The sequence below is a fragment of the Clarias gariepinus genome, chromosome 7 (assembly GCF_024256425.1).
Source record: "Clarias gariepinus isolate MV-2021 ecotype Netherlands chromosome 7, CGAR_prim_01v2, whole genome shotgun sequence".
Lineage (NCBI taxonomy): Eukaryota > Metazoa > Chordata > Actinopteri > Siluriformes > Clariidae > Clarias > Clarias gariepinus.
In genome coordinates, this window is record NC_071106.1 from 24,995,438 (window position 1) to 25,009,278 (window position 13,841).

Consider the following 13,841-nt stretch of genomic DNA (forward strand, 5'->3'; position numbering starts at 1 on the left):
TGCTTCCTCCAGCTCCAGCGCCTGCCGATCTCTCAAAGTTGCTGCTTTAGCCAGCAAAGCTGCTCTGTTGGCTTTTGCCTTTTTTAGTCGAGCTTCGGATGCTGCTGACGTTAAGGACCTCTTGGATGCCGCTGACGTTACGCTTCCGTGCCTTTGGGGGGCGGGCGTCTTACGCTCCGCCATTAACACACGCGCGTTTGGCGAAACTCCATCGTCAACTGTTTGAGACAACTTAAAGCGATTACTAGTGTCCGCGATCCACGACTCCACTCTTACCATGAATTCTGTGCAGCGCGTTAATCTAGGGTGAAACCAGTGGTGCTGATCGGTTTCACGCTCTTCATCCTTTGCGCACGATCGCACTGTTACCTTACTTTCAATAAAGTCATTTAGCAGCGCTTTGTATTGGCGGCGCTTGGCTTTAACGTCATGCAAATTACAAGCATTGTCCATAAGCGCCTCTAGTTCATTGTATAATACAGTCAACAGACTCCACTTGCCTTCTCTGGCGCTCTTCAGTTCGTCGAGCACCATCACCTGCTCAGATTCGGCGATAGCGGCGTTGTCCTCGCCGTGTGACATGGTGAAGTTTAAGGCAGGCAAGTCCTCTTCTCGCTTTCGGTTTCGGTTGATGCGCGTTTTTGAAGTCGCACGCGCGCTCTTCACAATCTTAAATTACTTATCTTCATTTCTGCGACGGAGCCAAGCTTTTGACTTTAATGTAGGTGCATGTTATTCACAAGTTCTGACGCGTGTCTTTAGTTACACAGTGTCACTGACGACATCAGACGTTTCGTTGATTTCTTTGTCTCTTGTTTATTTTCAACATCAAAAACAACGGTTGTTACAGTTTCTTGCATAAATCCACTGTAGTCACGACAAGTCGCTTGCTGTGTTCTGTAGCTTTGATGGATTACAGTTACAACAACTTATTTTACTGTATTCCTTTTAGCTTACTGTCTCACGGTCAAAAGCTTGTGTGCTCCACACCTTTCTGTATCCTTCCGTGTCTTAACAACAACTACAACTAATGTGCGTGATAGACATGGAACTGCATAACTGTGGGATGATGTCACAGAACAACACATGAAATGATGTCACAATACAAATTATATGTATGATACTTAATGCTTAATGCTTAACTAATAAACTGAAATAAGATAAACATAACAACAAATCACAAGAATGAAATATGGCCCTTACAGTTATCTTGAAGCTGTTGTATGTCACAGTCTGTCCGTGATGAGCTCTGTGGGCAGGACTGAGCCGGGATGTCCATGAGCAGTGGTTGTTTTGGCTGCGTGGTGTTATCAATGTCCTTGTGGGATTCTTTAACCCCATGATGACTCGATAACTGTCTGTGGTCACTCATACTTCTCCCAGGCGTACATGTGCCTTTCTCTGCTGAAGGATGATAGAGGGAGAAATAGATATTTTCCTTTAGCACCCTTGCACCGAGTTTGTTTGGGTGGAGACCATCCAGTTTAAACAGTTGTCTATGGCCCCAGAAAAGATTAAAGTTGTCAATGAAGTTGACTCCTTTTGAATTGCAGGTTCTTTGTAGCCATGTGTTCAGCCCAAGTAACTGTGAGAACATGTTAGTTCCCCTTGCTGGGAGTGGTCCACTAATGAAAGACTGAACTTTAAGTCTTTGAAGTGTTTCAAAGAGTTCACTGAAATCCTCCTTTAGGAGTTCCGACTGCTCTTTCCGAATATCATTTTTCCCCACGTGGATAATGATTCTGTTTGCAGTCTTGTGCTCCGTCAGAATGTTCCGAAGTTCCCTGTTCACATCAGAGACAGTTGCTTGAGAAAAGCAGCATGATGTTTTTGTTCTGCTGCTAATGTTTCTGATAATTAAGTCCCCGATTATCAGAGTCTTAACCTCGGTTTCGCTCTGAGCTAAATACCGCTGTCTGCTCGACTTTGAGCGCCTGTTGGTAGCGACATTAGTTGCTGGCTGATCCAATCCATACTCAGTCACATTTTCCTCACCCACATTCATTAACACTTTAAATCTGTTTTCAAGATGAATAGGGGGTGGCAAAATACCAGTGTTTGCAAGTCTTTTTATAGCCATATCTGGGGAAGAGGATGCTATTGCAGCAATGTGAGATACTCGTGACAATCTGATGTCTCGAGTGCCTTTGGGTCTCGCTCCCTGTTTGTGCCATCGATGAATCTGTCGATCAGTTTCGACATGTTCCTTTACACTTGGTATAAACTGTTGAGACCTGCTAGATTTACGAGACTCACCAGCTGTATGCTGAGGTGGTCCATGATGACGATCTGCTGATTGTTCTGCCTGTTTTGGAAGTCCAGCAAGTAACTTTGTTTCAGGAACTGCAATTCTTTGTAAAAGTGTTTGGCAGGTCCTGCAGCAGGTAGATTTCACAAAAGGCATTTTCTTTCTCGTCTGTTTAAAGTAGGCAGCTGTGTTTTCTCGTCTCTGGAATGTAAGTTTTTAATTTTAGTGTTTGTGCCAAAAATGTTTTGTTTGAGCACTGTGCTGATCTGCTGAAGTAGAAATCAAAGAAAAGTACAGATATAGGGAGCAAAGCAAGCAAAGCGCAGAGCAGTAAGCAGGAACGTCCGAACGGTAGCAAAGCCGGAAGTCTAAAGCCCAGAGAACCCTGCAGAGGGCCCAGTCTGCCCAGAGGGCCCAGTCTGCCCATAGAACCCTGCAGAGGGCCCAGTCTTTCCAGAGAATTCTGCAGAGGTACAGATATAGGGAGCAAACAGATATAGGGAGCAAAACAAGCAAAGCGCAAAGCAGTAAGCAGGAACGTCCGAACGGTAGCAAAGCCGGAAGTCTAAAGCCCAGAGAACCCTGCAGAGGGCCCAGTCTGCCCAGAGGGCCCAGTCTGCCCAGAGAACCCTGCAGAGGGCCCAGTCTTTCCAGAGAATTCTGCAGAGGGCCCAGTCTCCCCAGAGAGCCCTGCACTGCCCGAACAACAGCTGGCTCCGCCATCCGGCTTCAATCCGCTGAGCCTTGCCGACCCAGTGCTCACTCCACCGCCCAGTCTCACCAACTCAGTGCTCGCTATAATGGTCTTTGCATTCTGTCACATAACTTAGGTTGTTGCAGGTGAGGCTTAAGTGCAGGAGGTTGAGCATTAAGGATGTTTTTACACCTTCGACGACCCAGTGCTCGCTCCGCTGCACGGCTTCGACGACCCAGTGCTCTGTCTGCCGCCTGGCTTTGACAACCTGCCACACCTCCTGAATGGGAAGAAATCTTTCCTGTCTTGCAGCCTCTGTGTCAGGAAGCCAGACACAGGACCTTGTGAAGTAGCTCCTTTTGCGCCCTAAGACTCTTGTTTTGTTTTGAGTTTTGGACTTCATTGCCTAGGATGAACCTTGGTCTAGTGATGGAAGCACTTACCTAAACTGAGGTGACTTATTAGTGTGGCTATAAGAAGCCAGGATTTTCAGTTTAGCTTTGTCTTGCATCTGTTTTGGTTTAGCTCTGTTATACTGTTTGGCTAAACTATTTTGGTAACTGCTGTTTTGTTTTCTCCTGTTCATAGTTTTCTTTGTTTTAGTTTCAGGTTTGGTTCATTTCTGTTTAGTTCGTTCATGGTTAGAGTAAGTGTTTATGCATGTTTGTTTTTCTTTATTTAAATCACATTTAACCTCCTGCACTTACAGTGGGGGAAATAAGTATTTGATCCCCTACAGATTTTCTAAGTTTGCCCACTTACAAAGAAATGAGGGGTATACAATTTTTATCATAGGTTTATGGTAAAGGATTGAGACAAAATATCAACCAAAAATCCAGAAAAAAGCACATGATACAAATTTTATGAATTAAGTTGCATTTGGAAATAAGTGAGAGATCCCCTACCAACCAACAATAATTCTGCCTCTCACAGACTGGTTATTTGCTCTTGTGGTACACATATTAATTTAAGAAGGTTCTTCTAACAACAATGTGTAATGTGTATAAAAAAACAACCTGTTCACAAACTCTCTATCTTCCATTCAAACCTCACCATCCGCAAGACCAAAGTGCTGTCAAAACAAGTCAGGAACAAGATTTTAGACCTGCACAAGGCTGGAATGGGCTAAAAGACCATCAGTTAGAATCTTGGTAAGAAGGAGACAACTGCTGAAGTGAGTATTTACAAATAGAAGAAATACAAAGTAACCATTAATGGCCCTATATGCAAGATTTTACCTCATGGATTAAGGACTACATGGGAGGAGCTTGTGAATGACCTCAAGGCAATTGGGAGCACAGTCACCAAACAAACCATTGGTAGGACAATATGCCTGCATGGATTGAAATCCTTCAGCGCAGCAAGGCTTCCCCTTCTCAAGAAGACACATATACAGACTCATCCGAGGTTTGCCAATAAACAGAGAAAGATTGGGATAAACTGCTGTAGTCAGATGAGACCAAAATTGAGCTCTTTGTCATCAACTCGACTTGCTGTTTTCAGGGGAAGAAAAATGCTGACCATGACGCTAAGAACATCACAGTCCCTACAGTCAAGCATGAAGGTGGAAACCTTATGCTTTGGTGCTGTTTCTCTGCTAAAGGTACAAATTGACTTTGCTGCACTGAGGGGCCAATGGATTAGCCCTGTGTTGTAAAACTTTGGATGAGAACTTCCTGAAGATGGGCCGTGGAAGAGTCTTCCAGCATGAAACTGACCCCAAACATCCTGCCAAGGCAACTAAGGAGCGGCTTAAGAATAAGCACATTAAGGTCATGGAGTGGTCTAGCCAGTCTTTAGACCTTAATCCAATAGAAAATTTACGGAGAGAGCTGTAGCTTTGAGTTACCAAGCAACAGACAGGAAACCTTAAACATTTAGAGAAAATCTATAAAGAATAGTGGATCAAAATGCATCCCAAGATGTGTGCAAATCTGTTAAACAACTACAAGAAATGTCTTCCCACTGTGCTTTCCAGCAAAGGTTTTTTCTACCTAATACTAAGTCATGTTTTGCTTGGGATCAAATACTTATTTTTCTCATTGAAATGCAACTTAATTTATAACATTTTGTATCATGTGCTTTTTCTGGATTTTTCGTTGATATTCTGTCTTAATCCTTTACCATAAACCTATAATAAAAATGATAGACCCTTCATTTCTTTGTAAGTGGGCAAACTTAGAAAATCAAAAGCCTACTTCCCCCACTGTAAGCCTCACTTGCAAAAACCTAAGTTACATGATTAATAATAATTATAATAACATTTTCTGTTAATGTTTCAGCAGGTGTTCTAGGATATGCGTGCTTTAAAGAGAAAATGCTTTTCAGTCCTTTAAAAATTTTGTACCATGCTAAAAAATAAAACCACACATTAATTCATATTCTTTGTCCTACCTGTTTGGAAACTTTGAGCCAGGTCTTCTTGAGGCGAAAAATGGCGCTGCGATTAAGGGATGAGGTTATCTCCAACACAGCATTATAGTTATGGAGACAGCGGCAGATGTCAGCTACTGCCACCCACTTCTCCATCACGGCCACTCGTGTGTTCATATCATCGCAACGCAGGATCTCTGATGCAATCAGGTTGCTTACCTTCAAATTTAAATATATTCATTTAAAATTTAGGTATATTAAGTCATATAAACATAGGACCAGTCAAAAGTTTGAACACACCCTTTAAGCTTTTTGGTTTATGATTTATTGTCTACATTATAGAACAATACTGGAAATTTCAAAACATAAAATTAGGTAATTAAGTTACAACAACAGTCAGTTTTTATTTTAAGACAGAAAGGTCAGCTTTTATAAAATAGTTCTTGCAGTATTATCAAGTGCATTTGCATAACACTTCAAGCACCATGATCATACTGGCTTGGATGAAGGTTTATTTAGAGTTATAACCTTCAAAAATTACCAATTAACAGCGCCTCAGAGCTGGTATAATGTTTTACAGAGCAGAAGTATCAGACCCATCTCAATATCAATTCGTCAGAGAAGATTGGTGCATATTTTGCCCTCTGTTGAAGAAATTAATACAAATCAGGAAAAAACATGGAATTAGATGGTGTGTCCAAACTTTTGGACTGGTAGTGTACAAAAAAATAAATAAAAATTATATATACACACACACACACACACACACACACACACACACACACACACACACACACACACACAGTGAGGTCAGTAAGTATTTGATCACCCTGTGTTTTTGCAAGTTCTCTTACTTATAAAGCATGGAGGGATGGAATATTAGAATATTCGGCATAGGTGCACTTCCACTGTGAGAGACAGAATCTAAAAAGAAAAATCCGGAAATCACATTGTATGATTTTTTTTTAACAATTTATTTGTGAATTACTGTGTCAAATAAGTATTTGATCACTTGCTTATCAGCCAGATTTCTGAGACCTGTTATTTTGCTTTTAAATAGTCCAGCTACACTCTGCTCATGATTCTAAATTAGTAGCACCTGTTTGAGGTCGTTAGCTGTCATAAAGACCATCAGCCAAAGTCCAAGTAGATACATGGGGTATTAATGATACTAAGAATAGTGAAAAATCAGTCCAGAACTACACAGGAGGAGCTGGTCAATGCCGTGAAGAGAGCTGGGACCATCGTTTCCAAAGCTACTATCAGTAATATACTAAGACGTCATGGTTTTAAATCCTGCATCACATGGAAGGTTTCCCTGAAAGTTCTGTGATCAGATGAGACCAAAGTAGAACTTTTTGGTCTTAACTCCATTCGACGTGTTTGTACAAAGAAGAATGATGAGTATCATCCCAATAATACCATACCTACAGTGAGGCATGAGGCTGGAAGCATCATGCTCTGGGGGTGTTTATCTGCACAGGATGACTGGAGTGTATTAAGAAGAGGATAAACGGTCCCATGTATTGTGACATATTGGGCAAAAACCTCTTTCCCTCAGTTCATTAAAGATGGATAGTGGCTGGGTCTTCCAACATGACAATGACCCAAAGCGCACAGCCAGAAAAACCAAGGAGTGGCTCTGTAAGAAGCATATGGACTATTTAAAAGCAAAATAACAGGTCTTTGAGGGTCAGAAATGGCTGATAAGAAAGTGATGAAATACTAATTTGACACAATAATTCACAAATGAATTGTTAAAAATCATACAATGTGATTTCTGGATTTTTCTTTTTAGTATCGGTCTCTCACAGTGGAAATGCACCTATGCTGAAAATTGTAGACCCCTCACATGATTTGTAAGTAAGAGAACCTTACAGGGTGATCAAAAACTTACTGATCTCACTGTTTTTTATATATATATATATATATATATATATATATATATATATATATATATTAGTGAAACCTCGGATTGCGAGTAACACGGTTAAGATGAGCAAAGATTTTTAATAAATTTTGACTTGGAAAACAAACAAGTCTTAGTTTACGAGTACCAAGTATCATGTATCAGGCATGCATTTCTTGTTTTGACAATGAGTGCCACGTGATCCGAGCCAACGTTTTCTCTCTCTCTTGTGCTGAGGAATCGTGGGTAATCATCTTCCCTGCTGGGTCTTAGTGCGTGTCTCTTACTGGTATAATCAACATCCATGCACTGTACAGTTTACTATAACACTGATCACCAAGTCGCATTAGAGAGGTTAAAAATCCATTTTCTCTCTCTGCTTGAGGCTTAGCCTGCTCTTTGTCTGTGAGCGTGCCTCATTGCACACCGTGCCTCCCCACCCCGCACCCACCACACACCACCTACTTTTGCCTTCACAGACACACAGACACATACACCCTCTCTCTCTTTGCTCTACACAGAATGCAGGTTAATTTGTTTTATTTTTACGTTGCAGCAGTGATTCTATTAGTGTGTCGCTCAATCAAGTGTCAATGGAGAGATTTCTTGTTTATTTTTTCTGATAAAACAGCATTTTTGTTGTGTGCGCGTGTGTGTGAAAAAAGGGGAGGAAGGGTCTGTGTAAGACAAAAAGGGGGAGAGGGAATCTTACTTTAGATTCACACACAAACATATACACACACACACACACACACACACACACAGCACCTGTGTGTCAGGATTTTGTTTTTTTATTTAAAGGTAAAGTGCAGCTTAATTTGTTTTACTTTTACTTTATATTTTATATGAGCCCACTTCCGGAACGAATTATGATCGTAATCCAAGGTTCCACCGTGTATGTATATGTGTATGTGTGTATATATATATATATATATATATATATATATACACACACACACACACATACACTCACTCACCTAAAGGATTATTAGGAACACCATACTAATACGGTGTTTGACCCCCTTTTCGCCTTCAGAACTGCCTTAATTCTACGTGGCATTGATTCAACAAGGTGCTGAAAGCATTCTTTAGAAATGTTGGCCCACATTGATAGGATAGTATCTTGCAGTTGATGGAGATTTGTGGGATGCACATCCAGTGCACAAAGCTCCCGTTCCACCACATCCCAAAGATGCTCTATTGGGTTGAGATCTGGTGACTGTGGGGGCCATTTTAGTACAGTGAACTCATTGTCATGCTCAAGAAACCAATTTGAAATTATTCGAGCTTTGTGTGACATGATGCATTATCCTGCTGGAAGTAGCCATTAGAGGATGGGTACATGGTGGTCATAAAGGGATGGACATGGTCAGAAACAATGCTCAGGAAGCCCGTGGCATTAAACGATGCCCAATTGGCACTAAGGGGCCTAAAGTGTGCCAAGAAAACATCCCCCACACCATTACACCACCACCACCAGCCTGCACAATGGTAACAAGGCATGATGGATCCATGTTCTCATTTTGTTTCCGCCAAATTCTGACTTTACCATTTGAAGGTCTCAACATAAATCAAGATTCATCAGACCAGGCAACATTTTTCCAGTCTTCAACTGTCCAATTTTGGTGAGCTCGTGCAAATTGTAGCTTCTTTTTCCTATTTGTAGTGGAGATGACAAGGTTGTGCATGTTGTGGCTTCACAAATGCTTTGCTGCATACCTCGGTTGTAACAAGTGGTTATTTCAGTCAAAGTTTCTCCTACATTTACATTTACATTTGGCAGACGCTTTTATCCAGAGCGACTTACATTTTTATCCCATTATACATCTGAGCAGTTGAGGGTTAAGGGCCTTGCTCAAGGGCCCAACAGTGGCAACTTGGTGGTTGTGGGGTTTGAACCTGGGATCTTCTGAACCGCAGTCCAATGCCTCAACCACTCAGCTACCCCTAGCTCTTCTATCAGCTATTTCAGTCGGCTTATTCTCCTCTGACCTCTAGCATTAACAAGGCATTGAACAGCCGCATACTGTTTTTCCCTTTTCACACCATTCTTTATAAACCCTAAAAATGGTTGTGCGTGAAAACCCCAGTAACTGAGCAGATTGTGGCACCAACAACCATGCCACGCTCAAAATAGCTTAAATCACCTTTTTTCCCATTCTGACATTCAGTTTGGAGACCAGGACCACACCCCTAAATGCATGGAAGCAACTGCCATGTGATTGGTTGATAAGACAATGCAATTATCTTATAATATCACCACTACTGTCATGTGCTGGTGGTGGTGGTGTAATAGTGTGGGGGATGTTTTCTTGGCACACTTTAGGCCCCTTAGTGCCAATTGGGCATCGGTTAAATGCCACGGGCTACCTTAGCATTGTTTCTGACCATGTCCATCCCTTTATGACCACCATGTACCCATCCTCTGATGGCTACTTCCAGCAGGATAATGCACCATGTCACACAAAGCTCGAATCATTTCAAATTGGTGTGTGTATATATGTATGAGAAATTGAACAGGTGTTTCTAATAATCCTTTAGGAGTGTGTGTGTGTGTGTGTGTGTGTGTGTGTGTGTGTGTGTGTACACACACACACACACATCAAGTCTGTCAAGAATTAAGTGATGGATGAAGGAAATTAAATTGAGCAGTATCGGAGCAACATGGGTGTCGTTGGTTTTTTTAGATCCTGCACAAACCCAGGAGGAGTCTTTGGATGTCAAAATGGCATGCCAATGTTAAAGACACTTGCATTACTGGTATTAAAATTATTATTATTATTATTATAAAAAATTTTAGTTCATAAAAAATAGAGTTTGATGAACTTACTTTGGACAAAGATCACATGACCTTGGGGTAAGGTTAAATGAGTAACTCTAATACAAAGATACAAATGCTATTGTAAGTCAAAACTATACTTAATAATAGGATTTATTTTTATTTCCAAACTTAAATACATTAATGAAAATGCTAACCCCTTTTGTCTTCTTTTCTGCAGCACAGTTGACGCCCTGAGTAGCATTTAAGCCCCAGTCTTGGCAGTGAGAGTGCTGGGTGCTATCTACTTATAGCTTGCTATGTTTAAAAGAAAATCAATCAGAGAGAGAACACTCAAAAGGCACGCAAGCACTTTTGTGTACAAGAAACATTAGATGCATGTGCTGTCTAGGGGAAGCTGTTGTGTTTATTAATTTTTTGACTGGGATCTCACTTTGTTACAAATAGATAGATGTTGTGCAAACTCACATTAAGAAATATCATTATTCTGAGACTAATACTCTGTTGTTTAAGGTTGTATTTGCAAAGCTGGTTATTCACTTAACGTTATCCCAACATCATTATAGCAAAGTCAGAAAAACATGTTTCCTGGTGGATGAAACCACAGCTATATGAAAACTTCATCCAACAACAAGTTCCTGATGGAAAGCAGCATATACAAAAATTTAAGAATCTTAGGAATTTTTAGATATGCTTTCACTTTCAATTTACATGTGCCATCTGTAACAGCACCTAAGCAAGTCTGTAAATGACATGACAATATGTGTGTGATTAAAGGTAATTTAACCTCATAATCAGCTTATCTCCATTACATTATTATTTTTTCTACTAGGGGATTCATCACGTACATTGTCAGTATTCATAAATGTTCTCTTGATTATAATTGATTTGTCAACCAATCATATGAACAGCCATACAACTAATCAGTCCACTCTCCTGGGAAACAAAGATTGGTTATGTACGTATGTGTGGTTCTGTGAACAGGGATAACCTGGTGAGAATCACCTGAATACCTTTTTTTTTTTTTGCATAAAAGAGACATTCCAAGTCACTAATTAATGTAAAGTGCAGAATTTGCAGTGAATACTGATGTTACACAGGCATCTTTCCATTTTTGTCCACTGATAATCCCAGGGCCTCCATACCATCCCCCCACTTTTCCATTCCTCACACTGGGTCATGCAGTCACAAATGCAAGCAAATCCATCTTATGAAGGACATAAATGACAATTAGCTGTGTTCTCTTCGTGAACAAGATATTTTATAGACACTCTTTGCAGCACATCATTTTCAGGCTGTCAGCCAGGATTTAATATTGGCTTTTTCGAACTGTGCTTTTCAGATACAAGCCCCAAGTTAATGAACCATTTCCAAACACCAGCTAATTAATAATTCAAGGAGAAACTCAACCTGGGAAAGAGAATGTTTTTTTTAAAATGGTCTTTAGATGGAATTCTAGCCCTGGTGATTTATGTTAGTGGATCTGGCCAACATATAGTAACAAGCTCAATAAGTAACAGCACACACTGAGGTAAAAAAGACCCGATTAGTTATGGTGGCCATGCTTAGCCAAAGGCCCACTAGCCTACAAACTGTGAAGGCTATAAAACTTACCTAAAGTACTCAAAAATATTTTTGGCTTAGGTTTTTCTAAGTAATATGAAAAAGAAAAAAACAAAAAACAAACACTTAAAAATATAATGTCTATTGCCAGCTTTGGAGTATAGGTTACCTCCAGATCTGAGCTGTGAGCTATGTGGTGCACATAAGGTTCCGATGTGCACAAGGTAACAAGAATAAAGGGAAAAATGGATGTATAACAGCCAGGTGATTCTCACCATTTCCAGCAGTTAGAAGAAGTGAAAAAGAACTACAATTCTGGTAATAATGTACATAATAGAGTCACCATAGATACATATGTACATCGTTGAAGTGCTTTGTTGTTGTCATGATGTAGGGTGTCTTTTCATTTTTGTCATTCTTCATCCAGCCTTGTCCAAAGAATTCCCTGCAAAAATAGTGACAATATTATTTCAGTGTATAACTACAAGTAGGTTTTTAAACTTTACAATTTTTCATTTGTTTCTTTTTGTGTTTTTTTTTTTTAACAAAATAAACAAAAATAAAATAAATGCTAGGATTAGGCTATTGTCTATGTAAAGGTTCTGATAAGTCTGGTCTATTAGAAACTGAGCAAATGTATAAATTCTTTAGTAATAAACTCCTCTGTGCTATTATTGACTGCCATTTCTTCTCTGTTTTTTACTGAGTATTTTACTGTGTGTGAAACTCACAAAAAAACCCTAAAGGTGATGATTGTGTGGTGAAATTGGGTATTGAACTTTTACTGTCATGTCTTACCTCATCCTGGCTTCCCTTTATATATACAAAAAAAACATTATTATTATTATTATTATTATTATTATTACTATTATTAATAGAGCTAAAGATTAACCAATCAGATAAGGCTATCCTAATAGCATTGTGAAACTGATTTCTCAGAACCATGACAAGTGAAGCCAGAGTGAATTGGCTTCCCTTGGTTAAAAAAAAAAAAAAAAAAAATTTAAACAATTTTTGGATGACCAATAACTTTCTTTTACTAAATTCAGATAAGACAGAGATATTGCTCATCGGCCCAAAAACCAGCACACAACAGCTTTCACAATTCAGCCTGCGTTTAGAAGGATGTACTGTTACTACTAGCTCAACAGTAAAAGACCTGGGCGTGATATTAGACAGCAACTTGTCTTTTGAAAATCATATTTCCAATATCACAAAAACAGCCTTTTTCCATCTTAGAAATATTGCCAAACTTAGGAGTATCCTATCCGTATCTGATGCAGAAAAGCTAGTTCATGCATTCATGACCTCCAGACTGGACTATTGTAATGCACTACTAGGTGGTTGTCCTGCATCCTCAATAAACAAGCTACAGTTAGTCCAAAATGCAGCCGCCAGGGTTCTCACTAGATCCAGAAAATATGATCATATAACACCTATATTATCATCCCTGCACTGGCTACCTGTTCAATTTAGAATTAATTACAAAATAGTATTACTTACATACAAGGCTTTAAATGGTTTAGCTCCCTCATACCTAACCAGTCTTTTGATACGCTATAATCCACCACGTCCCTTAAGATCACAAAACTCCGGACTTCTGGTAATTCCCAGAATTTTAAAATCTACAAAAGGGGGCAGGGCATTTTCATATTTGGCTCCAAAGCTTTGGAATAGCCTTCCAGACACTGTTCGGGGAGCAGACACGGTTTCCCAATTCAAAAGTAGGCTCAAGACGTATCTCTTTAATCTGGCATACGCGTAACTCAACCCATAACCTCATACTCCATTACACTTATCCTGAATGGCAACTACGCTAATTCTCTCCATCTTTTCTGTATTTTTCTACCCATCCTGAGACATCTGGAGATTGTGCCAGCTTCAGTAGACAAAGGCCAACCCTGCGAGGTTTCTAAAGCATCTTGAGAAGGACCTGCTCCAGCTAGATTCTGCCTTATGATGGCTGGAGCTACACATCCTGCTCCTGTGCTTCCAGTGATCTGACCCCATCTGCCCTCTGCACCTACTGCTGAACTGAATCTACACAACTTCTGATATATTGAACTTTCACCTGCACAACACACTTGATGTTATTTCTATCTGTTATCACCCAGATGAGGATGGGTTCCCTGTTGAGTCTGGTTCCTCTCAAGGTTTCTTCCTATTGCCATCTCAGGGAGTTTTTCCTTGCCACTGTCGCCGTCACCCTTGGCTTGCTCATCAGAGACATTTCATTCATCATTCATTCATTTCATTATTATCTAGACACATTTTT

General features: G+C 40.1%; 1 protein-coding gene across 4 annotated transcripts in view; it reads right to left on the reverse strand.

Moving 5' to 3' along the window:
• rasgrf1 (Ras protein specific guanine nucleotide releasing factor 1) overlaps window positions 1-13,841 on the reverse strand; it is a 560,812-nt gene that overhangs the window by 82,794 nt on the left and 464,177 nt on the right. For 2 of the 4 annotated variants that reach the window (XM_053500654.1, XM_053500653.1), the window contains 2 exons: window positions 11,927-12,011; window positions 5,337-5,534 (listed from right to left, as the gene is read on the reverse strand). In XM_053500654.1, the coding sequence (XP_053356629.1) occupies window positions 5,337-5,534; window positions 11,927-12,011 (283 nt within the window). Of the gene's footprint in view, window positions 1-5,336; window positions 5,535-11,909; window positions 12,012-13,841 lie in introns of those variants that run through there. The other 2 variants (XM_053500656.1, XM_053500655.1) reach the window with 2 other exon arrangements.